Below are 26,227 nucleotides of genomic sequence, written 5' to 3' on the forward strand. Positions count from 1 at the left end.
TTTTCTGCTTTCAGAAATTGAAGTAGTCGGTATAGCTGGAAATAATTAAAGTCACAACTCCACTGAAGTAGTGAAGTCACCACGAGTGAACAGAACCATTACAATTCTACAACAGTCTTTGGGATTAAGCCATTTAATTGTGTCATGTACACACTGAATGACAGGCACGCAGGGAAGGCTGGGGCACAAACAGGCGGATAAAGTATTTATGGAGTTTTTGACGATGAATTGAATAAATTTACATTCATTATTGAGGTAAATGAAAAACAAATTAATTGATTTAATTACATTTTTCCCCCTTTTTTTGGCTGCTCATATGGATGTAGACATGAAATCATCCCTTACATTTGTAGCTGTACAAATAACTGTCCCTGTCTTGTGGACTAATTGCAAAATCTCAGCCCCTCATGCTACACAAAGAAAAAGTCAGGGGCAAAAACATAAAAGCGGTGTTAGAGTAATAAATAATGTCTAAGGGAGGAAAACTTGTCCAAGTACTTTAGTGCAATATACTTCAGTTTTCAGGAGAAACAAAAGAAACGCATGAAATATTATTCCAGTACTTGTGACATCAAAAGTGAGCATAATTTGCTTCCAGACATGTATCTTTCTTTAATAAAAGTAAATTTCATATTAGAAAGTAATGAAAGTGACAATGACAAACACACACACACACACACACAAACCCGACACGTCAGAGGCTAATCCACCAGGCAGGTCTTCGTCTTGTCCCCTGCTTATACTCATGCTCTGAATAACAATCAGATTCAAAACAGCTCACGTAAGAACAGACAGAAGGCAAATAATGCATTCATTTTACCTGGGCTTTGAACAGGCTTGGGCTATAATAGTCCCATTGCTGCAGCCTTCTATAGAGGTTTAAACCAGTCTTTCAGGTGGGGCGCTTTGATTCACACTGTGTGACTCTGCTGCAGAGGCCGTTACTCAGACTAATACTAATTGGTCTGTGGGATTTTCCAGGTGATGTATTTCGTCTGTCAACGGAATCTGGCGTAAGTGAACACAGCATTTAGATAAAGTTTAAATGATATTGCAAAATGACTTTGCAGCAGTCCCAAGTGTCTACAGTGTTTACTTGTTGAGGGTGGAGGATGGGGGGGTTGCTCCACTTATAGAGAATGATTCGGATGAATACTTGCAAACACAGGTCTTTTTTTATTTTCCTCCTCCACTCTAATTAAACATTATAAGTCTTATCGGGGACAGAGGTATCCATAACACAGACAGGGAGAGCTTGTGGCACTTAAAAGCCATAAAAATAAGACAAATGTTCATCAGCTGCACAAGTGAACCATAATCAATCATACAACTTAGCAGAGCAAATGTATTATTTCCCATGTATAGGAGAGTGCTGATGCTGACATAAGAATATAAATGAATGCATTGTAATTGTGAGAAATTTCTGGGTATAATGGAGCACAAATAAATGAAATGTACCGGCCTAATATGAGTGGAGAGAAAGAGGGGAAGAGTGTGCGTGTATGTGTGTGATCACTATCGGGGGCCCATGTGAAAGTGACGCCAGCTGTTGGAAGTGCAACAGCAACACTCTGTGGCAATGGGAAGATATAACAGCAATATTATAATGTGAATGAGACGTGAGAGTTCCAGGCTTTACACGAAAAACAAAAAAAATACAGATATGATAAAGAAATGATCAAAACACAGTGGTAAATGTCTCAACATTGTGAAACCATAACTGTAAATGTTTATTTTTGTTTCAGCTTCAGAGATAGAGGAACAATTTACAAATCCCATTAGAAGTTATTACAGACCGACTGATCGTGTAGGTCTACAGTAGGGCTCTAATGACTGAGGGTAGTAGACCATGAGATTTGATTGGATTTTCAATTCAGTGTCAGGCCAGAAAAAACATCTAATTTATAGTACAGCATGTGAGATTTCTCACACCTTGTATACAGTTGTGTAGCAGCAGTGTTTGGACCACATGTCAACATTCAGCATGCAAGGGTGCGTTCACACCTATAGTTCGATTGCTTTGGTCTACACCAGTCAGAAACATGTTACAATATAGCAAACAGACGTGGGTACGGTTTGCTTCCACATACGCATATTTGTAAACGAACCAAAATAGACCAATAAAAGGGGTTATTCTATGCAACAATCTGGACAACAAGCTGAAGATGTGTAACTACATTTACAGATATTAATATAATAACTGTAAGCGCCTTGGGGATTGATGTTTGTTGAAAATGTACTGTGCTTTTTGTTTTCTTTTTTCTGTCTGGAAAATGGAAAACTCCTTGACTCACCCTTCCTGCTCCCAAATGTCAGGGAACTACAGTGACAACAAGAAAGGACGTCATTGTAAGGTTCTCCTTCAAAATGCACTTAGTGCACAAAAACACTCTCACCCCCAATCTGTGCAATATTTCTGTTCAATATGTCTCTACTCTTAGTAGTACTAAGTTCTTTTATAAGGTATTATAGCAATATGGGAATCATAAGTCAAGAATTTAATAAGTTCTTTGTAAATGTGGGTGCAGAGTTAGCCAAGGCCATACCAAATTCTCAGCTACCCTGGAATCATTTAGATAAAGAAGCTTACAGGAACGTTAACTCCCTGTTCCTTTCGCCGGTGGACGAGACGGAGATACGACACCTGGTCGCTGGGTGCAAAGACAAAACATCCACTGATGTGAACAACTTCGATATGAAGCTTATCAAGAGAGTATTAGATGGGACACATGTACGGCCGTGCATGTAGTCTGTTGACTGCCTTGAGATGAACTGCAGCCTTATGCTATTGTTGCTGCGACGTCCTAAATGTCGAAAGTTAACATGGAAAAAAAAAAAAAAAAAAAAAAAAAAAAAAAAGTAATAAAATTGTATGGGTAATGGGGGCGGGACTAGATAAGCTTTGCTTCTCCCGCTGTCCCTTTCGGTCATGTGTATGAATATAAATGATGATGTATGCAGATGTTGATTACTTGTCATGCCCGAAATAAACGATTCATTCATTCATTCATTCATTCATTATATGTACATCAACATTGTTATATTGTATTTTTTTAAACTGTTGAATGAATGCTTGAGTGAGTGTATGCAAGAATGTATGGATACAAGTCTGCTGAATTGAATGCTCTGCCCCAATTCCACTGCACGATGCTTGCGTATAGCGACAATAAAAGAATCTTAATCTCATAAGCAGGGGGAAAAACCTCATGTGTAAGTGCATCACTGTGAATGCCCCCACTGTGCATGATTATTCCTGTTTCTGGAATTCTTTGCATTTGTTCGCTTTTGTAAGTGGCAGAATCTGTTGGATGGATAATTCAACCCTAGTGAGAGTTTGGTTTCATCTTAAATGTACATTAAACCCCATTCCCAGCTGGTGAATGTGTGTTATTGTGGGATATTACTTAAATTCATCACTCTCATCACATTGCTGCATGGTGATGTGCTTCAGGCAGACCATGTCCCCTGTCCAGGAGGAGCATGGTTCATCGGGTCTGACTCCTTATAGATTTCAAGCAGCTGAGAGAATAAACAAACATGCAAATTCCTGTTGAAACACTAGTCCCAAACCATATGCCTGTGCAGGTAGACCAAGGAAAAACTGCCAGGTGAGAACATTTTAATCACCTTTGAAATGAGCGATTAGAATAATTATTTCATGGGAGGGAGATGGCTCCTGCTATTAACAACCCTCTGTTCAATATCACAACAAATTAGTCCATGCTCATTAGTATGAGTTGTGCTTGCCTAGTGGTTTGGAAAGCCTCCATTGGGAACTTGCTTATTACTCCCTAAGTGTGTAGCATGTAATTAGCATTCATCAAGTGCAGTGTTTATATTAAATCCCTCCTCCAAATGCAATTTTGACATTATATTAGTGTTACCTGCCTGATCACTGAGTGTCTTGCCTTTGAGGCTTACTTATTACATCAATGGTCAGCAGAACTTCCTCAGCGCTCAGAAGCCCATATAAGGCTCTTCTAGGCTGCAACAGGAAGAAGACAACAAGATGTACTTGACCCAAAGTAATGTCAGAATTTCAATTTAGAAGCTCATCCTTTGTGAATAGACCCATGAAGACATGCAGCAATCCTTTTTTAGCCTCTTTTGAAAATATAAATAAAAATGATAATTAACAAAAATAGAAAAAGTTCACCAAATTACACAAATACAAATTTATTTTTTATCCAACAATAGTGAGAGCATATTTCAATCTTTAACTAAAGTGATGCATCAAAGGTCTTCGGATTACTTTGTCTAAGGATTTAGAAAATGTGTTATATTCCGAATAATACTTTATTTTACTTGCTATTGTAACTCCTGAAAACAATGAGTTAGGTTAATGTTATAACGCCTTAAAACAACAAGAGTAAAAAAAAAAAAAGTTGGAATGAGAGCTCCACCAGTTTCGTGTGCTGGGGACAGAATTGCAGTGAGCACACACTTCCTGATGGAGCTGCTGTTGAGAGGAATAAAAATACACTCCTAGCAAGCCAGCTAGACGAGTTATGAAAAAGTTATGTTTCGTTATCAAGTGGACAGAGATAGAACATTTTTATTAATGGACGCTATTCCTCGGGTTTCCGTTAATGAATAGTCGGAGAATATCCCCATGTCGAGAGTGCCGGCACTGGTGACAAGTCAACTGCGAATGGTTGGATTTTTAAAAGCTAACAAGTCCCGTAGCTAGCGTTAGCAACCCGACTAGTCAGCTAACAGTAGCTGACTAGCTAATGCTAGGCTTTAGATGTCTTCTTTTTATTATCGTAACTGTATTACGATATTATAAAACTGTGCTGTTGTAGTACTGTAACTTAACGTTCCGTATGCTGAAAGCGTAATTACACACAGTTTGACTTTCACTGAGCTTCTATCCAGCGGAGAGACAGTTAGCTCTGATAGTTAAGCTACGCAGTTAGCCAGCTGGTTGACCGCATCATACTACCTGACAGAAAGCTAACATTATGCCGCTCTGCCTCGTTTGACAGGTCGGGACATTGTGTGTAACTAAACATGTCGCTATTTTTACCGCAGCTTACATATTTATTATGTTGCCAAACCAATGTCCCAGTGTAACAAGTTGGTCAAACAGTCCTGTCATTAAGAGAAGTGTCTTCAACTATGCGCACCTTTGTAGAGAAAGTAACTGATTAGACGTCAGTACATTACCTGTGTGTTTACTCTCTTTTCAGTGAGTTACTAGCTGACGTGAGCTGGTAATGTCAATAGCCTTGCCACCCGCAGATATGATTGAAACGCCTCCTGGATACCCATTTGAAGAAATCAATTATGAGAATATTGAAGTTGAGGAGGTAGGTTGTGTGTATTCCTGAGGCCTGTCCAAGCTGTCCAACTTTGAGAGACTAAGGTGTAGAAGCATATTAACCTATGACTACCTGTCTTGTTGTCATGTCATTTTTCTCAGGTTGTGGGAAGAGGAGCTTTTGGGGTTGTATGCAAAGCCAAATGGAAAGGCAAAGATGTTGCAATCAAGACCATCGAGAGCGAATCAGAGAGGAAAGCCTTTAGTGTTGAGGTACTGTTTTTACTTTTCCTTAAAAATATTTTTCGTGCTACTGCCACACATTAAACTCTGCATTATTGTGTGCTGCTCTTCGTTTCACTTGTTTGACTTCATGTCAGTACCATCAGTTGTGCAGTGGAAGTTAGTGGAAATATGCTGGGGTCCAATCCTCTAAACTGTAAACAACTAATCTAGGATAACAACATGATGATTAAATGTCAAAAATGTATTTTGCATTATGTTCCATGTGAAGTATTTGGTTCAGTACAGTATGATGCAAGCCAAACATGTTTTTACTCTTGTACTCTTTGCTGTCTTATGGTTTAGCTAAAGTCCTGTATTAGTACATGAAAATGACAGGAATATCTCACTATAATGCACTACATACACACTAACCTCAGAAATAAACAAATAGTTAAGTCTCTAATCTCATCTCTTTCTGTTAGTGTTAATTACCTTTGAAAAACATATCTAAATGTATAATTTATGGCTGAGCTCTTCAGTCTGTAATTTTTTTCTTGTATTTAATGTCAGTAAACATAAAGGTGCCATACTGTACACATCACTGGGATTATTTTTTTTAAATTTGTAATGGTAAATTAAGAAACCACCAATCAAACAATTATGTCATAGCCACCATTTTCAGCCCCTCATAATTAATAAACCTAAAGTTAGCTCACCTGTCACTGAACAATCCTCTGGTAGTGCTCGCTCCTGTTTGGCTTCTGAGTGAGGGGACAGGTCAGGTGATCTGCAGGTTGGACTCGAGAGTAACCCTCGATTTCCACTGGACGCATTATAGCCGCGGCATGTCAGCGGCGGGGTCACCCTTGCAAATAGCTTCCATTCTAACCAATGAGAGCATTTCCACTGGGCGCGCTGCGGAACGTCTCAGCAGCGTCTCGCCGCGCCGAAGCGCTTTCAATAGGTAGCAGTTCCATTTTTGCCGTTGCCGCTGCTGAGCCGCGTAAATTTCAACAGAGCAGATCGCACCAGACAGGAAGTGCGACACCGACTCAAAGTAAAACATTTCCGACCCCCTTTCAAAATAAAACACAATACTCAGGTCATACAGCCCATCACAACTTCACATCAACATTATGTCGTAACCGGTGCTACCAGGTCAACAGTTCTTCCACGTCGGAGAATCAAGTCTCTCTCTTGCTCTCTCATTCTCCCTCCCTCCCTCCATCATCCAACCTTAGATGTGTGATGGGTGTTTTTTGTTGTTTTTTTGATCAGATGGTTTTATTTGTAACATTGTCCTATTTCTTTCTTCAGCTTCGACAGCTTTCACGCGTCAATCACCCCAACATTGTGAAGTTGTATGGTTCCTGCAAAAATCCGGTAAATTCACTGGAATTATATTATTGCTATTATTATTATTATTATTATTATAATATGTTATGTTCTCATTATTGTGTGGTCATATTGGTTTGTCTGATTAAGTTTCACTTAATGTTCTTTCACACTCAGGTCTGCCTAGTGATGGAATATGCTGAAGGCGGGTCATTGTACAATGGTGAGTCTCCATGTGCTGGAAATAGTTACTTAATCGTTAATAGTTTTGTATTTTGTTTCTCAGTGCTCGTTTTGAAATGAACACGGTCTTGCATAGACATGACGAGCAGCCATTTCACTCGACCCTCCCACTGTGTGCATGTTTAGTCACTGGTCCAGTTCATTTTATCAAAACATTTTGCACAGTGACAGTAAAGCTGTAATGCTTTGACACTCAAGCTTAGGGTATTGCAGGTGACAACAGAAATTAATTTCATTCCTGAGTTTGTGCTGTCACCCCTTTTCCTTCAAGAAAGTTTAAAAACTGCTGCACTGCTCCCCTGTGTAGTGTCAGTCAGCAAAAATAAAATGCAGTTAGTCATAGATAGTGAGTCACCTCTGCATCTTCTCAACTTACAGGATGGCAATGTTTTTTTTATTAAAGAAAAATTGGTTTCTCTGTTTGTAATACTAGAAATATATCTATATTATGACATTAGATTTTGGATATTGTCATATCGTGATAAGGTATCGGTGATGACTTTTCCTAGTTTTAAAGGCTGTTGCATTGATATGTATCATATATATGATCGTATTATATTGTGTTGAATAAATTGGTGAAATGCACAAAATAGAATCAATGAAATAATGATACATTCATTATAATATATGGAATCCATACAATTATATAAAAGTCAAGTTCTTTAGTTTTAAGCCTATTTATTTGTGTTATATTTGAAAATTCTATTGTTTGTAACTCGAGTAAATATCCTTCATTTAACATTAAAAAGCCAAAGAATTAACCAGATATTCTCTGAAACGAAAGGTAATACAGATCATAAACGGTAGATATTTTATAACTTTTATTATTATTTTCATGAGCCCTAGAGAAAAACAACCTGTGTGCAGCTTTGTATCCCAAACTTGTATATAGGGACATATAGCTTAAAAATAATGACAGATTATTTGTAGAGCAGATCGCCCCCACCCTTACAGAAATATTGATATGATTTATATCATGATGTATACTGAATGATGTAAAAAATCCTAATCACCCGTAGGATTTGAGAATGTAACTCTTTGTTAAACAACCATAGTTAACAGACTGTTTTATCTTTCGCATGCCATACATACTACGCATTACAGTCTGCTCTCTGAAATATAGAGATGTTGTTGCCCCATCAACTCTTTTTAGTTATTTTTGTTTTTGACAGTTTGATCATAACCGATTTATATTATGTTCCAAACTTCTAAAACAAGTGGTGAGAAAAATTTATTGATAATTTTCTGTGGCTCTTACTGTTTATATATACAATTAGGGGCATCTCAGCTTTTTCAGATTCAGATTGATATGTTGTTAGGAAGTCTCTGCTGTGCTTCACAAATGTCTGTCCTTCCCAGTCTCAGCACCGACAATGGGTATTGCTAAAGTAGCATTATTCTGAGCCAACCCTGTGTGTTATGTTTCTGTGCGTATGGCCCTAGAAAGGGCTTCCTTTCTGCTCAATTCTTCTGGTTGTTTTTTATCTGTGTGCAGTTGCTTTAACTGTGCTCTCTTGTCCACAGTGCTGCATGGTGCTGAACCCCTCCCCTATTACACTGCCTCCCATGCCATGAGCTGGTGTTTACAGTGTTCCCTCGGTGTGGCCTATCTCCATGGCATGAAACCAAAGGCTCTCATTCACAGGGACCTCAAGCCACCCAAGTATGCTCCTCCTCATCTTACACTCTGTCTGAGGGTTCACTGTGCCAACAAAGTGCTTTATTCCTCTTGACTTGATTTATTTCATGTTGTTGGTCAGATCTGATGCGATGTTTTAAAGCTCCCATCGAATGGAAGTACCAGTTAACGCTGTTTTCTTTGGTGTGCATCTGCGTCATTACCTAGTTTATGAAGCCCTGTGGTTTCGAAACAAACAGTTCAGCCACTGCTGAGAACGCTGTGTTCTCTGAAAAAACCTGTTCTGGTTACGTAAACAGTATTTCTCCTAAACAGCAAATCCTTCTGACTCTGTGTCTGGGTTAGACAGACCCTAACCTGCCGCAATCCCTTTGACAAAGTCGTGACAAAGCTATTTTTAAATATTGTTAAAACAATGTTTTGATAATGAGTAGCAGTGCATCCACCTTTCCAGAGGTGGAGCTGCGCTTCTGAGAGCTGGTGTGCTAATTTACGTAACTTCCAGGTATTGGCCAATCACAATATGGTTGAGAAGGCTCTATGCTGGCTGGCCAATCACAACACAGTCTGTTTTCTGGGGGTGAGATTTCAGTTTGAAACAGCGCGACTGACGAGAGCTTCAGTAACGAGAGATTTCTATCGGCTCATTTACAGCAACTAGGAGGTTTTTGACCATAAAAACAAGTTAATGTATGTAAGTAGACCTCCATAACTCACATATATGTGCGATAGGACCACTCTATGGGAGCTTTAATGTACATTTTCTTTTATTGAGCTATTATTTCTCTATATTAAATGTTTATAAACAATGTGAGATGTGATCAGAACATCCATGAAAGTACTCGATGCTCAAGGCTGAAGCCTTAAAAAAACTCAGACAAGTTAATGTGGCTTGGCTTCTCTCACAGTGCTGTGCAACATCATCCAGCAAAGCACGACACAAACACTGACAACACAGATATATCCAAATTTTATCCTTTTTGTTTTTCCCAAATGTAATTCAAATGTGGTTTTCTAGTTAGTTTGATAGTTCTGGCTGCTCAAAGTGGACATCAAATTGTCTCTTGCATAACTATTATTTTCATGATTGATTAGTCTGTTGATTAATTTCTCGATTAATCGATGAGTTGCTAGGGCCAGAAAATGCTTGAAAATGTTAAAAAAAAAATGTTGATCAGTGTTTCCAAAACCTCCAAAAATTATGATGTTCTCTAATGTCCACAACCAAAATTATTCATTTTTGTATGACTTCTTTGTTATATGGAGGGAAAAAAATCTGTAAATATTCACATTAAAATACTTGTTTTCATTATAAAAATCGAAACATCAAAATAGTTGATAAAGGAATCGATGAATAATTGATTATTTGGTTAATAAATGACACTTATTAGACACATTTGTTGTTTTCTACACTTTAAAAGATTGGGATATCTGTAGCTGATACAATTAAAGTGCTTTTCTAGTTGTAATCATCTTTTGATGTTTATTCCTTGCTTTGTCTGTTTCAGTCTGCTTCTAGTGGCAGGCGGCACCGTACTGAAGATATGTGACTTTGGAACAGCTTGCGACATCCAGACCCACATGACCAACAACAAAGGAAGTGCGGCATGGATGGCTCCTGAGGTGTTTGAAGGCAAGTATGAGAAACATTCCAAGTATTTATTTGAATTACCTGCCCTTGCATTTGTTTTCTTCTTTTTCTTGCTGAAACATATATGTATACTGTGCTTAACAATTGGAACACCACCCAATGTAAGGATAATGCCACAGCTGCCTTAAATTAACAGCGCTGATAATTATCAAAATCAATTGTTATGTTTCTGTAATGGATAATACACCACTATGTAGAAGCTCTTTAACCGAAATTGTATTTTTAATGCTAAAATATAATTATTTGTTATTGTTATCCATGAATTTTCAAATGTAATGTTTTACAAAAAAAACCTGAAAAAAGTAAAGCACATTATTGTTTCTTGATTAAGATGTCAAAGTATAGTTAGTTGCATTCTTAAACAGCAAAATTATTTAAAGTGGTTGAATGTTATGCTTGATTAATTTCTGACTTGAGCTTGCTTAAATTTGGTTATAAAAAGGTGAATTCACGTTATTTGCCAAATATATTAATAATTTGAAACATTTCTAAAATATTGATGTTTTATCATTTTTATGACAGGTGATCTACTAAATTTGTTTAGCCCTGCAACTGCTGGTTAATTTCCAAAACAAAACCTCAGAATTAATGCAAACCACTCATTTGTTTGCACCCGTCTGTGCTTTTGTCACTTTTCACCTTACTGTCCCAGCATGGAAGCATTATTTATTGATTCATCATCAAGGGCCTTACTCTCCTGCATTACTGATGATGGTATATTCTTCTGAGAATTGTTGGAAGATAAATGGAGTAATGCTGGTAGCCTTATTTCCCACGGGAGTCAGTGTAGTCGTTTTTTTTTTCCTCATTGAGCAAGAGCGCATTTCTACATGATGAGACATGTTCTTAGAGACAGGGTCAAGAGCAATGATTAATTATCCAGGGCTATTATCTTGTTTTTGGAGACTCCTGTGCAAACAAAGGCTCATTTTTGCCCTCTGTGTGAACTCTAAAACAACTAATTTGCATCAGTTTGAATTGCTATCTTAATGCCTCCACACAGAAACTTAAAATAGGTGTGTGATGTGCAGTTTATCGCTTCAATAATGGTGCCAGTAATTAAGCAACAAAGGAGTTGTTCCTTGGTTAAAAAAAAGAAAAAAAAAAAGCTTCGTTATTTTCCTCCTGGTTCCCTCTGAAAGCTGAGCTGAGATAAATCCTCCCTCTCATTCTTAATGTGCCACAGAGAATTAACTTAAGCAGTAATGTTAAACTGTTTTCTCTGTTTGGATGGGATTTAAGTGTTGCTGTGGGTTCCTCTTGTACTTGCAGGCAGCAATTACAGCGAGAAGTGTGATGTTTTCAGCTGGGGGATCATTCTTTGGGAGGTGATCACTCGCAGGAAGCCCTTTGATGAAATCGGAGGACCGGCTTTTCGCATCATGTGGGCTGTGCACAATGGTGAGTCACTGACTGTTTTGGGTGATGGTTGGGATGCAAAGGCCATCATATTCAGCTGTCCAGTCACTGTGCATCCTGAGGCTGCCAAACCCACCCGCGTCTGCAGGGAGACAGTGAAAATAAAGAGCCTGGCAGAAAAGGCCGGGCACTGCTCCCTGCAGTTTATTCTAATAAGATCGTTGAAGGAGTGTGACGCTAATAATACCTGGAGACAGGTTTGTTAATTTTCACCCCTGAATCTTCCTGCCTGAGTCATTACTAATTGTAGCAGTGCTTCCCTTCTGTGATGCCAAATGTTATTTGTTCTCTTGTCCCGTGTGTGTGTGTGTGTGGGGGTGTGTGTTGGTGTGTGGTGGGGTGTGTGTGTGTGCGAGTGCGAGAGTGATAGCAATATGTTAATTTATTTCCATTTTACATTCAGGGACAAGACCTCCTTTAATCAAAAATCTGCCAAAGCCCATTGAGAGTCTGATGACTCGCTGTTGGTCCAAAGACCCATCACAGCGGCCGTCCATGGAGGAGATAGTAAAGATGATGTCCCATCTAATGACGGTAATGTGTCTCCACTCGCTGCTTACCATCTTTATAAGGTTTCTATTACACTGGGGAGAGTGAATCAATAACTCTGACCTGCAAATAACAGCTATGTTCTGCGATGGAAAAGGTTAGAATTTGAAGCTACATATATTCTACAGAAAGTACTTTGAGCACAACTCTCTCTGTGATATATACTATATACAGCATGGCTGTGGGTAGTGAAGAAAGCTGTTATGACTAAATTCTGCTGAGATGAGGTGAGCATTGTTAATAGAGGTAACTTGTGTGACATGTTTGGCTCTGATTTCCATTACACTGAAATTTTACAGGAATACAAATAGAATACATTTATTGTTTGTCATGTGTGTCTCTGTAGCAGCCTACAATGCTGCAAAAGTGTTAAATTTATTGGAACACTGCAAGCAAAGTTAAATGCTGTGAGAGGGGCAAGCCGTCTGGCCTTTTTCCTCCAAATATTTCTCTCTCTTGTCTCTTTTAATACATCTAGATTCAGTTTTGTAAAGACACTTAAGGTCACATGACCTCATTAATATAAACCAGACCATCTCTACCTATGACAGTCAGCTGATTGGGCAGAAAAATGTCACTCCATTGCGATTGTAAATGTTCCATGGAAGTTGAGGCAAATGCCTGGAGTCTATTCTCATGGAAAATGTCCCTCTTACTGAGACAAACAGCCACAAACTGAGGCGAAAAAAAGAGCTCAGAAAACACTCTGCCCTTCAAGTTAAGGTACAGTTCTCAGTCGAAACGCAAGCTTGACCCAGGGCTTGACCATTCCAAACTATACGGTACTGTACCAAACTGAACCATACCGTGATGGAAACAGCTATATTTATGTATTGTGGGTTTAGGGGAGAGATTTATGAGCATTACCAGCTTTCATAGCAGCAATAAAGAAGTGGATGAACAGTGGTGTTTAGTTTACATTATTCTGAAAACTTTTTCAAATTATCTTCCATTTTATTCAGAATTGACCATAACCACACTGTTTTTGTACACCGTTAGCTCAATGACTTATTCTTCTCTTCTGACTTGTTTTTGCAGTATTTCCCAGGATATAATGAGCCCCTGCAATATCCATACCAGTATTCAGATGATGGGCAGAGCAACTCTGCAACGAGTACAGGTACAAGTGTTGTCTTAAAATGTGGTGCCAATGTAGGAAATGTAACCGATTAAAATTCATTGTTTACCTGATCTGACTGGGCCCAAAATTGTGGCCAGCGCTCCAGGGACAGTTCTTTGATTGGTGCTTATTAATGTTGTCCATTCAAAGCCAACAGGTTGATAGAGTTGTTAAGAGGATTTGACTTTGTGAGTTGTCTCACGGCAATTAACCTTTTCACTTCACACATATAGTGTCCTCTGCTGGCACAAATGCATATTTTAAATGGAGTTGCTCTTCTAACGCACAAGTGAGAGCAATGCCGGCACATGCGAAGATTTTGGTCCAATATTCTGGGCACATCTGTTTCTTGTCAACTTTTTCAAAAGCAGCAAGAGCCTTCAGAGAGTCTTTAGATACCCGAAACAAGGAACTAGGTCAAACTGATATTTTTATGCTCTGAAATAAGTTTTAAACATCCCATTATGGCACCAAAGTTCTGAAATTAGTGAAGGAGGTTTTTTTGTTAGCACCAGTACTCAAGATTACTAAATTCTGTGAAGGCACAGGACTGGCACCGATCAGTGTATTTCTGTTAAGCTCTACAGGTCTGGTATCTTATGTGTTCATTCACTATTGGAAGGAAGGCACCACATTTGATAAAGTATGACACTTGTCTCCTGTCCTGTTTGCCGGGGGAAAACAGGTTCATGCGTCGACTACACTGGCACCAGCACAAGCAACAGAAGTGATGCAAACATGGAGCACAGTGATTCTCAAGGGAGCAGCAACGACACTATCAAGATTACTCCTCAGTTTGCACCTCATTTCAAGCCAAAGGTATATCTATCCTTTACATTTTTTATGAGAACCAAGGGTTTGAAATATAAATGACACATGATGCAAAACAAGTTTCTGCAGTGAAACTGCAGTGACAAATTGTCTCCTGTTCTTTTAGGGAGACCCGCTGCGGACTCTGCCTCTGTCCAGGGGGGGCAGCGTTGAGAGTCTGCCTGCTCGGACTCAGTGCCTGGCATCTGACAGCAAAAGAATGAGTGCTGACCTCTCAGAGCTGGAGCCTAAGATGCCCTTAGCACCTACAGGTAATGCCACACATAACTACATAAAGTCCAAACTTCAACATGAGGGAAGCAATGAAACTTATAAGTGTACACATTTATATTTAATAAGCAGAGTTGTGCAAGGAAGGTTTGTGGTGTCACTGATGAGGAGAGTCTTCTTGGAATGAAGCCTTTCTGAGTCAATGTGAAGTTTCTGCCCCAACTATCAACTCAGATTCTCTGCCAAGTGTCATTGATTTCTCATACAAGTGCATTTCATCTTGTCAGACTCAGCTGTCAATCGTCTCCCCTCGTTCAAAGACTCTGAGGGAAAGCGAGTGAAGCAAAACCTAAGGAGTTCCCTCGTTAAGTCTCGATTTAAATTAGTTTGAGCACAACACATAGTTCATGTCTGTGTTTATTTAACCTTAATGATGTCTGTGATGAGAAATGTAGTGCAGTGGCTGTCGGCTGCTCCAGTGTCTGGAATGGACGAGGTGCATGCTGCCCTTGCACATATCCTGTATGCTCTGCATGTGTGTGGCCTACATTTCCACTCTAGCTGTGGGCCTCCCCCAGCCTGTCTCAGTCTGCATGCTTGTTGTGTACGCAGCTGTATATGTGTGTATGTTTTTCCGCAGCACCCCCACAGTATAAACGAGGCCACCGTAAAACCGCATCTTTCGGCACCATTCTGGATGTCCCCAAGATCGTCATAACAGGTACCACTTGGACCATTGGGCTTCCTGGTGACTGGGTGCAGCTGGCTTGGCTCAGCCTGTGGGTTGCTGTGCTCCTGTGTGTCACTCCATTTTGAAACCCTTACAGAATTCTTATTCACGCTTCATTTTTATGTCAGTATAGTCTTGGAGTTACACACATCAGAATTGCCTTGTATGTCTTTGCTGTTTTGTGATTTTAGTTGGCAGAGACAGAACGTGAGTTCAAATTGGATTTATCTCATCTGTTACCACCTTTAATACGTTATATTTTTAGTCCTAACTATTTAATCATCCGAGGCTGATTCTCTTATCATCAAAAATGACATTAAAAGCAAAAAAAGCTGATACAGTCGATCCACATTTCATCGCATCAGGTGTGTAACGCATGAGATAAGCATCTTAACTCATGGCCCTGTCATCTCCCTGGCTTGGGTGCAGCAGATCTTGGGCAGCAGGAGTGAAACACAGCGCACCGCCTCTCTGCATTCGAGCTCGTCCTTGTCTTTTCATGCATAGAGGACAGTGAGAAAGCATGGCACACCCCACCCCCCTTGCTCTCTTTACATCCATTAACTTTGAAAAAGTCATTTTGATTAATCTCTCTAAGATTGAAGGTCAGAGCTATTATTACAAGCAGAGATATGGATGAAAGGACTGGGGACAGCTCTGAATGACAGAAAAGGCCTCTATTTTTGTCAGACACATTGAATGAGAGGCTAATTTAATCCAGTGGCTGAAGGAGTCAGCTGGTGCATGTTATTAAAAGTAGGGCACCTCAATAATTGCATGTGCACACCTGGACACTGGGCCTTCTTTTCCCCTGCGCTCAAATCTCTGGTGGCCTTTGATCAGGATCACAGTACAAAGTCCACAGCTGGGTAGGTATCAGTGGTGTGAAGTCATAGTAAAACACGACAATGAAAAGGAACTCGGACAAAGATGCGTTTTTCTTTTGAAATAATTGTTAACTGGAAATGATTATGCCTGCTGAAATCCAATCCAAAAAAAGCATACAAACCACATTTTATTGATCAATTGGTGTGCTGCAAAAAAAAAAAATGTTCAGTCAAATTATTCATCAGTGACACATTTATGATATAAGCTTGCTGAAATTCAAGTCAATTGTGTTTTCTCTTTTTATTTAAGTCTATCACGTTCAATGCAATAGTTTCCATATACTGTGATATGTTAATATCTAAATTATTTTCAGCAACTAAACAAGGTCTAGGCCACAGGCAATGTGGTATCTATGATAACTATAGATGAATACATCTGTCATTACCCCCCTGCTAAGCAATGGCTGAAGAATAATTGGCCCCACATTTAGTAGCAAAATAAGTTGTTTAAACCTTCACATATTGCAATGTTAATGTAGAGATTCAGTTTGGATTAATGGTGAAGAAGTATTGGTTGCTGACTGAGCATTGCACTCAATATATGACAACAATAATAGCAGGTCTAGACAGTCAAGAGCCAAGAAGTGTTTGTGTCGTACATGGAGCATTTAGTCAGCCTAGACCAGATTAGCCCATGTATCTGTTTCAGTTGTGTGAGTAAGTGTGTAGTCAGTTATCAGTTCTGGGTCATGCAAAGATTGGAAAATACAAGGGGAAAATTTTTAATTATTTTTTGTCTTCAGATGAACAATCATGTAGACTGAAATCCTGCGCCAACAAACTCAAAATGGCTTAGCCAAAAAAGAGCCATGCTAGCTTTTAAAAAGCAAATATTTTGATCATAGTAGCTATTCTCTCAACAGCACTGATATGTTTATATAATTGTATTAATTTAAGTACTTCACATTTCAGTCAGCAGTACCATTAAAGAGCTGTTTCATTTGAACTAAAAAACAATTCACATTTCTACACAGTTATACGACCATATAAAAATAGGAATTTTGTTATTTATCGGAACATTCATTAACTGAGCTTTTTCGTTGATTGACAAGCTTTTTGCCACATGTATATTGTCATCTTTGTGTGTGAGACAATAACAACTGTAGTAAAAAGTTTATGTTACTTAAGGTAGTGTGTTTTGACTACTGGTGAAAGCTCAGGAATGTTGGTTTCACACTCAGCAGATGAGCGAGTGATGACGTGGAAGTCCAAGGGACCTTGTCCTCGCCTCACCACTCTCCTGTAACCCAAATCAGCCAGCCAGTGCAAAACCATCGCCTTAGCAGGCTCAGCTATTTCTGTATATAAAGTTTCACGTCAGTGATTGATGTGTATGTTTGGCGTGCATCAGGGGGCTCCAAGCACCTTGGGCGCGTTCCAATCATGCCACAGCCCATGTCGACAGGCCAGAATGTAAATGGTTAAATCAGTGCAGCTGTCGGTCTGGATCCTCTTTTACCCACAAGCAAACACCAGAATTGATTTCCCACCCACTGCTACTAACTGCAAAACCATCTTTTGATCCCATTCTCTCTGCTGTCCTGTCCATCCTGTCCACAGCCACATGTGAGACACAGAGACGTCGCTCCGTGCAAGATCTGCCAGGCATCAGCACAGAGTCCAGTCAGGTAAGACACAGACAGGCACTAGAAATGTAAACAGCACTGTTTTTCTGATGAGAAGAGCAAATTCTGGTACAAGGACGGTAATTGTCTAACTTATTTTTTAAACGTTTAGGCATATCATTTAATTTGTAATGTCTTTGTTTAAGTGGTTACAGTTGATATTAACTGACAGTGACACTGGCAAATGTGGATTAGCTGTGACTTGTGTTAGACACCTGTTGGGGCGGGCATTCTGTTTCTACTCTTAACCGTGACACTCTCCCGCCTAAATTGCATCATCCCCTACTCTGAACTACCCTGTATCCAGCAAAAGGCTTGAGCTGCCTCCTTCCTCCACCCTGTGAGCTACTCGTTTGATGCTCCTTTTGTTCAAGCCCAAAGCTGACAAGAACCAAAATATCGATTTGGCAATAATCAGGGGGTTTTCTTTGGAAAAAAAAAGTAAGAGGGGAACACTGGAGCGGAGCATCTAGCGATGAAAAGTTTAGGGCAGCCAGTCTCAGTGCGAGAAAAGCAAGAGGGTGCAGCACCCCTGTTCCCCAGTTTAGTAAATACCCTGATAATAATAACATTTCTGCATTAAAATACCAGGAAACAATGACACAACTGTTGTCTATTGTGTTGAGTAGTATTCTTACTTTAGCTGTAAGAACACCCCTCTATATGAATTAATCAACACCACACTGGTTTATATTTAATGTCTCTCAGTGAGAATACAAGAGATCTGTGCATGTCACATGGAGGAGGAAGAATGAGTGCAGCGTTGCTCACTGTTGTGTTCCTCACCTCCTGTGAAGATTTGCCGATGTTTGATGAATGCTGTCTTTTAAATCTGTTGGACGTTTGATGTTGGATGCGTTCTCTGTCTAGAGAAAGGAATCCTCAGGGAAGCGTGTGATTGATATGTCAGAGGCAGGAAAATGAAGACATCAGTTGGAGGAACAGCTCAGTGCTTCCTCTCCACACACACATACACACACCGATTCCCACAGAAGTGACAACGCCATTGATCATGGATATTTTTTCTGTCCTTTAGTTTGTTATGTTACCATTCTGATTCCAATAATGGCATCTCGAGAGACACTGATGTGTCTGTTGTACAGTAGGTAGAGGTCAAACTACATGGGGTTATCTATGATCAAGTTTTAGAGATCAGGGCATCTGATGGATGATAATTAATGTAAATAATTTTTTCATATTATTTTTTTCTCCATCTGATAATAAAACAATACAAATTGCTAAACTTCAAACCAGTCCTTGAACACTAATGGTCTCTAAGTTAAATATTAAATACATGAAACGGGTCATAAAAAAATACAGAGTGACTTAGCAACACTTATCAAGTTTCTGAGAAAACCAATGTGTAATTTATAACAAGTGGCTGATTAGTAAATCTAGATTATTAATATAATAAATAAATGTCAAATAGCCCAAATAATAAACCCAACTGATTAATTACACTACCTCTACATGTTGGTACCACTGGATTAATCTTTGTGTCATTTGGATGGTATGTCTTGCTGTGTGCACATTGTTTCTCTTGAATCTTAGATTGCTCATATTTTCAAATAACAATTATTTTCAGTATTGATAATCAATTTGTGTTTTGTAACTTCATCTTATGCAGTTGTGATGACTGATATCGCAAATGTGCACAATAAGCATTTTTTAAAGGCTTTGAAGCTGTGGTCAGCTCCTCGATGATCTGACAGAGTTTGCTTGTGCGTGGTGTTGTTGATGTTGCAGGGGAGCAGCCGTTCCTCCAGCCCTAGTGTGAGGATGATGCCACCTGATAAGACAAGCAACAGAGGTTACTTCTCCCCTGAGGACCCCACAGGTGCTCATGACACATCCCACAACATAATCACACACTCTATAGTGCATGGGGAAAAAGTTGCATCTACTAGAGAAAAGTATATATGTAAGTGATGTGATGTGTAAGCACACAGCTGTAGCTGGAGAAAGTAAAACATTCCAGCTGTGCCGTCTCTTATGTCTAAAGGAACATATATGTGCTGGTATTTTATTAAGCCCTGCTATTCAAGCATAAAACATCACTGTATTAAAGTTTTACATCTATAAACATAATCCATATTTTTTATGTAAAGTAACGTGAAACTTCAGTGTCCCTGAAGGGAAATTTCCTTCACGGCTAAAGATACAACAGACATAAACTGACATGATTACTGTTGTAATAAATTACAATAGGAATATTGTTATGTGTTTAAAAGGCCATTATCATAAAGTATAAAGGATGGTCTGAATCTTTTAGTGCTCGTTTTGGGGAGACTAAACCTCAGCATGTAGAGGTTGCAGAGGGCCCTCATTTTATGCAAGTACTGAAGTTTGAGATCATAACCAGCGATTTTACAGCATAAATTGTTTCTGTTGTTGAGACTTAGACTGGCAAACCAGCAAATTGTGGCAAAAAGAGAGCACAGACTGAAGAGAAAGAATAAAATATCCTCAATAGATTTGTGTCCACACTGGAATTATGCAACTCAAAACATGAGTGATGTTCATTTGGCAGAACTCGAAGCTAAAATTATAATATATATAACTGTAATAACTGTCCAATCACCTGAGGTTATGGATTGTTGTTTTTCATTACCCCAGATTGAGCCTTTAATATTTATATAAGGAGCCAAGTGAGTATTGTAAAGGCGGCCATTTTGACCATCATGTTAGTCGCCCACAATGGACAAACTAAACATCTTTTGAGTTTTATGGGACCTGAAGGCGACATGATTGGAAGGATTTTCATTTTCAGCTGCAACTTCATCAATACATTTCGCTAGATTTTACACACCTCAATGCCCAAGTCCTGTTATTGCTGCACTGCTGCCACAGGTTCACCCTTATTCACACACAGAGAGCAGCAGCAGAGGGGAGAGAGCTCATTGTCAATTATTGCAAATTATGCAGTGGCAGCAGCAGCAGTCTGCATTAGTCTTTACTGTAAATTAGTTGACAATGTTTAGCCCTTACTTGAGATTTGAACAAGGCAGCACTCCAGCCAATTTCCCTTCTACTTGGCCATTTGCTGCCATTATATGTAAGATTTAACATGAGACTAAATATAAACTGTATCATATAACATGTAAGTGTAATCTTCCCAAAACAGTATACTTACATTTGGTGAGTATTTACACCTGTCTTTAATACTTAGTTTCATTATTTGACACTGTTTGGGTCACTGTTGACAACTTTCACATCAGCCAAAATGAACTACAGTGACCCTGGAGCTCTTCTGACTACTAAACAGATATGATGTGAAAGCAGTAGAACCGGCATACATTTTATTTACTGTCACCTCTGACTTCCATGTATTCTTATCATAATAAAAGTATGACAACACAACTATGGAACACTCATGATAGTCACCATTTAAACAAAGCTTATATAGTGTTGATGAATGACTTGCTCAAGTGTCAAGTCTCAAACCTGTGATGCTCAACCAACACTGTTCTTGTGCTGTCATAGAAAACAAAACTCAGCCCTCTCTCTCTCTCTCCCTCCCTCCCTCTCCACACTTTTCTCAGACACCAACGGCTCAGACAATTCCATTCCCATGGCATATCTGACCCTGGATCACCAGCTGCAGGTACATCATCTTTATGGTGTCACATGCGACTTCTTTCCTCTGTAAATAACTAGTAACAGCTGAATTATGAGGGGGTTGACGCTGAAAAGATTATGCTGATTGTGAGTATAAGTACAGTGTTAATCATCAGTGTCATCATCTGCAGCCCCTCGCTCCCTGTCCCAACTCCAAAGAGTCCATGGCTGTGTTTGAGCAGCACTGCAAGATGGCCCAAGAATATCTGAAGGTGCAAACAGAGATCGCCCTGTTGATCCAGAGAAAGTAAGAACAGCTGCACAAAGGCTGCTTTTTTATTATTATTATTATTATTATTATTATATCTGTCGGTATTTGTGTCACAAGACTTGGTAAACCTGCAGTTGCAGTGTTTACCCCATATTCATTACACTGCGTCTCAGGCCACATTTTTCTGTCTGAACCTAACCGAGCACATCACTGTCCGAGCCCGGCCCAAAACAGTAAAAGTAATTGACTGTATTTATGGTTATGGTTATGGCAAAAAAAAAAGTTATTGTTACATCCAGGAGGAAGCAACTGCTAACTCCATGAACACAAACACACAGAAGTCACACACCCCGTGTGTTTTCAGCAGCAGTAATAATACAATTGAAAATGAATACAAACATTAATGGGTTAAAATGTGTACGTGGTGTGCAGGAAGGAGCTGATTGCTGAACTGGACCAAGATGAGAAGGACCAGCAGAACACATCCCGTCTGGTGCAGGAGCACAAAAAGCTGCTGGAGGAGAACAAGAGTCTGTCCACATACTACCAGAAGTGCAAAAAACAGCTGGAGCTGATCAGAGTCCAGCAACAGAAGAGGCAGGGCACGTCGTGATGACGCCCACAGACATGACATGAGCCACTACTGTCCCAAAACCACCCCCCCCCCCCTCCCTCCTCCTCTACCTGCTCACCCCTGCACTATAACACTACACACACACACACACACTTTTTTCCAGTCCGGCTTTGTGAAGAGACCTGTATTCTACTGTGTCCTGCATGTTGACGTCCTCCTGTACATGCATTTGCACAACTGTCAGTGTGAACTCTGTGACCACAGATCAAAAACAATCACTGCACCCCCGTCCTCCTCACCCTCCTCCTCTTCCCTCACTTCCTGCTTCAGGACCCACCTGTAAGTGTTTGTCCCACCAGTGTGTGCGACGGACAGTGGAGTGACAAGCGCTGGTTTTGGTAGTGTTTTTTTTTTCTCTCAGGGCCTGTGAGTGCTGCCTCCTCCTGGTCAGTGCAGCCACACTGTCCTCTAGAATGTGAAAACCAAGACAAAAAGTGGCTCTTCAGCAAGAAAAAAGTGTGATATGCAAAAAAACACACACACATACTCACTCCCCTTCCTTTACATTAACCTATTTATCTATAACCCTCCTCCCTATTCTAATCATGAGCATGAGCCCATCCACAGGTTAACCTCCTCCTGCAGGTGGTGCTGTATGATCAGAGAGGAGATGCACTTGATGTCAGACATCGCAGTAAAAGGAGTCGTCTGACGTCCGTATGAACCTGAACACAACGTAAACAAAAGAACAGGACGTGAATACAGAGAGCTGTGGAATACCTTTTGATTTTGACTCCAGTATTGTTTTTTTTGCGTGTCAATGTTGTTGTCTTTTCTATTCAGTAGTTCACTTTGTACGGTAGCTGTGATAGGACATATTTTATCTGGTCAGGGGCTTCCCTTCCCCCTGCACGTGAGAAGAGACGGGCCTATGCTTCTCTCTATACAGAATCTAGTTTTGTTTTTAGTTCACATGTTGCCTTCAGAGTTGCCTGCATTTTAAGTGCTTGTTTTATTGTAACATAGTGGGGGATGAAAGCTGAAGGAAAAAAAAAATAGACGGACATTGAATGCAACAGGAATGTATCTCTGTAAGATGACAATGTAAACATTTCCCACCAGCTTCACATGCAAACCAGTGACAAAAGAAGCATTTGATATAATACATGTATGTTGTGTCTCCAGTATTTTTGCACAGTCGCCATTTCTCGTTTGGCCACATACAAATTTTGTTTCTCATTTTTATTATTAGACAATTGTGTTTTTAAAAGTTGAAGACGGGACAGTTCAAAACTGTGCTGGAGGAAAGAATCAGCATTTTCCTCATCACATGCACGCTTTTCTTAAATCATTGAGAAATGAGGTGCAGTATATACAACAGTGGGCGAGGCATTATGAAATAAACTGAATGGTGAAAAGATTTAGGTTTTCATGTGTGAATGTGTTTTTTTTTTTCTTTTTTTTTTTAATGATGAATCTAATTAAAACAGAAACAGTTGGAGCAGACTTTATTCCAGACCTGCAGTATCCCCACCTCTTCATCTCTCTGATGAACTCCCTCATTCTACTCCAGAGAACACTTAATAACAATAAATATAATAAAATCATGTAAAATAAACATGATATTGAAGTTAATTAGCATGAAAGTTTGTAAAAGTGCTGATATGGCAAGCGATTGTCTCACCGAAGCAGATTCAGATCCACTGCAGTGCATTTAGCCTATAAAAGCTGTATCATGGGGCTTTTATATGATATGATGTGTTCAGCTGCTTTTCTACAGATTAAATTGTCATAGTGTGCAAAACCACATGATTTCTGTGTTAATAACAATGGTATGTCTTTGGTTGGTACTGTGGAAACTGCTGTAATCAAAATTATACACAGAGGGTTTTTCAGTTTGTTTGTTTTTTAAATAAAGAAATAATGGGTTTTGCAATTATAATTATTGCACTATATTGAGGTTTTTTCTAAACTTCATTTTTTAGTCTGTTATTAGTTCAGAATGTTTTCACCCCTGTTTTACTACACGTAAATGTTGCAAGTTACATGATCTGCACACATTCATTCAATCATTTGTGTCATCGATTGTTATAAAGACCTTTTTCTATTTCAACTTAGTCTCTTACCTTAAAGGTAAATAGAAGTAGAAACAATAACTTACTCTTAGGGCTCCTTAAAATTAAAAAAAAATATATATTTTTTTATTATTTTTTTTTTTTTATTTAAAATAAAAATAAAATAAAGTTTGCACTCTAGCAAACACAAATGATTTTCTGGCAGACAATCACTTTTTGATGGATTGTGCCACTGACTATGTCAAACAAAGTAAAGGATTTATAAATGTCAGTGTGTGTCTCAGAATACAGTAAAGCTTTACATTTATTTTAACTCCACCACAGGATGCGAACTTTAGTATCTTGAAGAATCTGCTGCGTCTTACACTCACTTTGAGTGTGTAGTAGATGTACTGCCAGTTCCATACAGTGTATGGAGGACGTTACCTACCAAAATGGCAGTGATGTAGTGACATGTTCCAGAAGGAAAAGCACAGGTGTCGCTGATCACGTTCATTAACCATGACTAAATGGAGCGCAGGTGGTGTTCATTTCATGACTTACACCTGTGGTTTTCCTCCTGTCAAAAAGTGTCACACGCTGTGGCTACATTTGCATTTGTCTATTCATTTGAAATGACTTTATAATCCTCAGGCCTTCGTGGAGATACATCGGTGTCGAGGTGATTTATTCACTCAGTTTTTAAAAACATTAATTAAGGTATGAAATGGTGTCTGTGATTTATTTTAGCTTCATTTAATATTTAGAACAAGGTTTTAATTCTATTTTATAAGAGCTGATATATCGACCTTTTCTATAATATAGAAAAGGTCGATATGTTTTAGATAGATAGATAGATAGATAGATAGATAGATAGATAGATAGATAGATAGATAGATAGATAGATAGATAGATAGAATACAACGTTTAGAATCAATAATAGCAGGTCTTAAATGGTGAGTTTAAAAATAAAAAAAGATGTTTTTGCCTCCCTGATCCTCTCCAACAGGTAATTTCAAAACTGCTGGCTTCAGTTTTACAAATATGATGATGTACTTTTGTCTTTTGTAGATGGTTATGAAATAAGACAACATTCATTGTGTTTCCATTTGTAGGTAAATGTGTTTTCTTTGGCATCTTTAAATGGTTGCAGTTCACAAACTCTCTGTTGTCACCTGTTTAGAAACACCTGATGGTGTCATTAACACCAGGTGTGGTGAGGGGGGCGGAGCCTATATAGATGGCCTGTAGACATCACATGTCATTTAGCAGACGCTTTTATCCAAAGTGACTTACGAACTTGTGACCATGATGTCTTCTGCACACAGGAGGACTGGTCTTAACCACTGAGCTACTCTGGAAACATCATCTAAAATAACATATTTTTAAAAAGGCATAAGAAGATGGATTTTGTGACATTGTTTTAAATTTTCTTCTGTCAAAATGTCTGCCATGAAAAATGCCTTTTACTTTCGATTTAGAAATATTAAATGTTTACATTTGAATTTGTCATTATGATGTTAACAGTGGTTGCCAAAGACTGGGTCGGGACCCATTGATGGGGAAAAGACACTCATAATTACTGTGTGACATTTTCCTACTTTACCTCTAAGTTAAGTTTTTCACTTATTCCAGTTTACAAGCATAATCACAAAAACATGCAGATTAGGTTAACTGGAGACTCTAAACTGACTGTAGGTGTGAATTAAGACTAGCATATCACAGACGATTTTTGTGCAAGAGCACTTTGCATTACCATAATTACATTGCATGTCAAAGACAACATTGGTGGTTATTACGGTGACTTGCCTGCACATAGTTTCCATTTTTTGGCCTGTTTTCAAACATTGAGACAAAGACTCAAACTAATTGTATTTCAAATATGTTTTATACTGTTCAAATTTCAACTATGCACAACTATGTTTTTTGTTTTTCTTCATTTTAAAGGTGCCATATGTAAGAATGTGGCCAAAAACAGTTACTACACTCAAATTGAAAATACTGCTGCGAGTCCTATCCACCTCCCCCTCCACCCCCTGCCCT

The 26,227-nt window shown here is 39.0% G+C and overlaps 1 protein-coding gene across 1 annotated transcript; it reads left to right on the forward strand.

Moving 5' to 3' along the window:
* The first annotated feature begins 4,472 nt into the window (after nucleotides 1–4,472).
* On the forward strand, nucleotides 4,473–23,914 carry map3k7 (mitogen-activated protein kinase kinase kinase 7). Its single transcript, XM_083899152.1, has 17 exons — nucleotides 4,473–4,654; nucleotides 5,193–5,312; nucleotides 5,426–5,536; nucleotides 6,806–6,871; nucleotides 7,001–7,046; nucleotides 8,591–8,729; nucleotides 10,214–10,342; nucleotides 11,633–11,757; nucleotides 12,179–12,309; nucleotides 13,363–13,444; nucleotides 14,130–14,263; nucleotides 14,382–14,526; nucleotides 17,663–17,730; nucleotides 19,474–19,564; nucleotides 21,270–21,331; nucleotides 21,477–21,592; nucleotides 21,989–23,914. Exons 2-17 carry the CDS (start codon nucleotides 5,220–5,222, stop codon nucleotides 22,167–22,169), a joined length of 1,719 nt encoding a protein of 572 aa, XP_083755278.1. The 5' UTR covers nucleotides 4,473–4,654; nucleotides 5,193–5,219; the 3' UTR covers nucleotides 22,170–23,914.
* The last annotated feature ends 2,313 nt before the right edge of the window (nucleotides 23,915–26,227 follow it).

Source organism: Microchirus variegatus, assembly GCF_963457635.1.
Source record: "Microchirus variegatus genome assembly, chromosome: 12".
Lineage (NCBI taxonomy): Eukaryota > Metazoa > Chordata > Actinopteri > Pleuronectiformes > Soleidae > Microchirus > Microchirus variegatus.

What these genes read in the sequence shown, in the direction of transcription:
- map3k7 (XM_083899152.1), top strand. Translation starts at nt 5,220, where the DNA reads ATGTCAATAGCCTTGCCACCCGCAGATATGATTGAAACGCCTCCTGGA. An exon ending in CCTGAGGTGTTTGAAGGCAA is followed by an intron (nt 10,343 to 11,632) that starts GTATGAGAAACA and finishes ACTTGCAGGCAG; the next exon opens with CAATTACAGCGAGAAGTGTG. An exon ending in GATGCCCTTAGCACCTACAG is followed by an intron (nt 14,527 to 17,662) that starts GTAATGCCACAC and finishes TCCTGTCCACAG; the next exon opens with CCACATGTGAGACACAGAGA.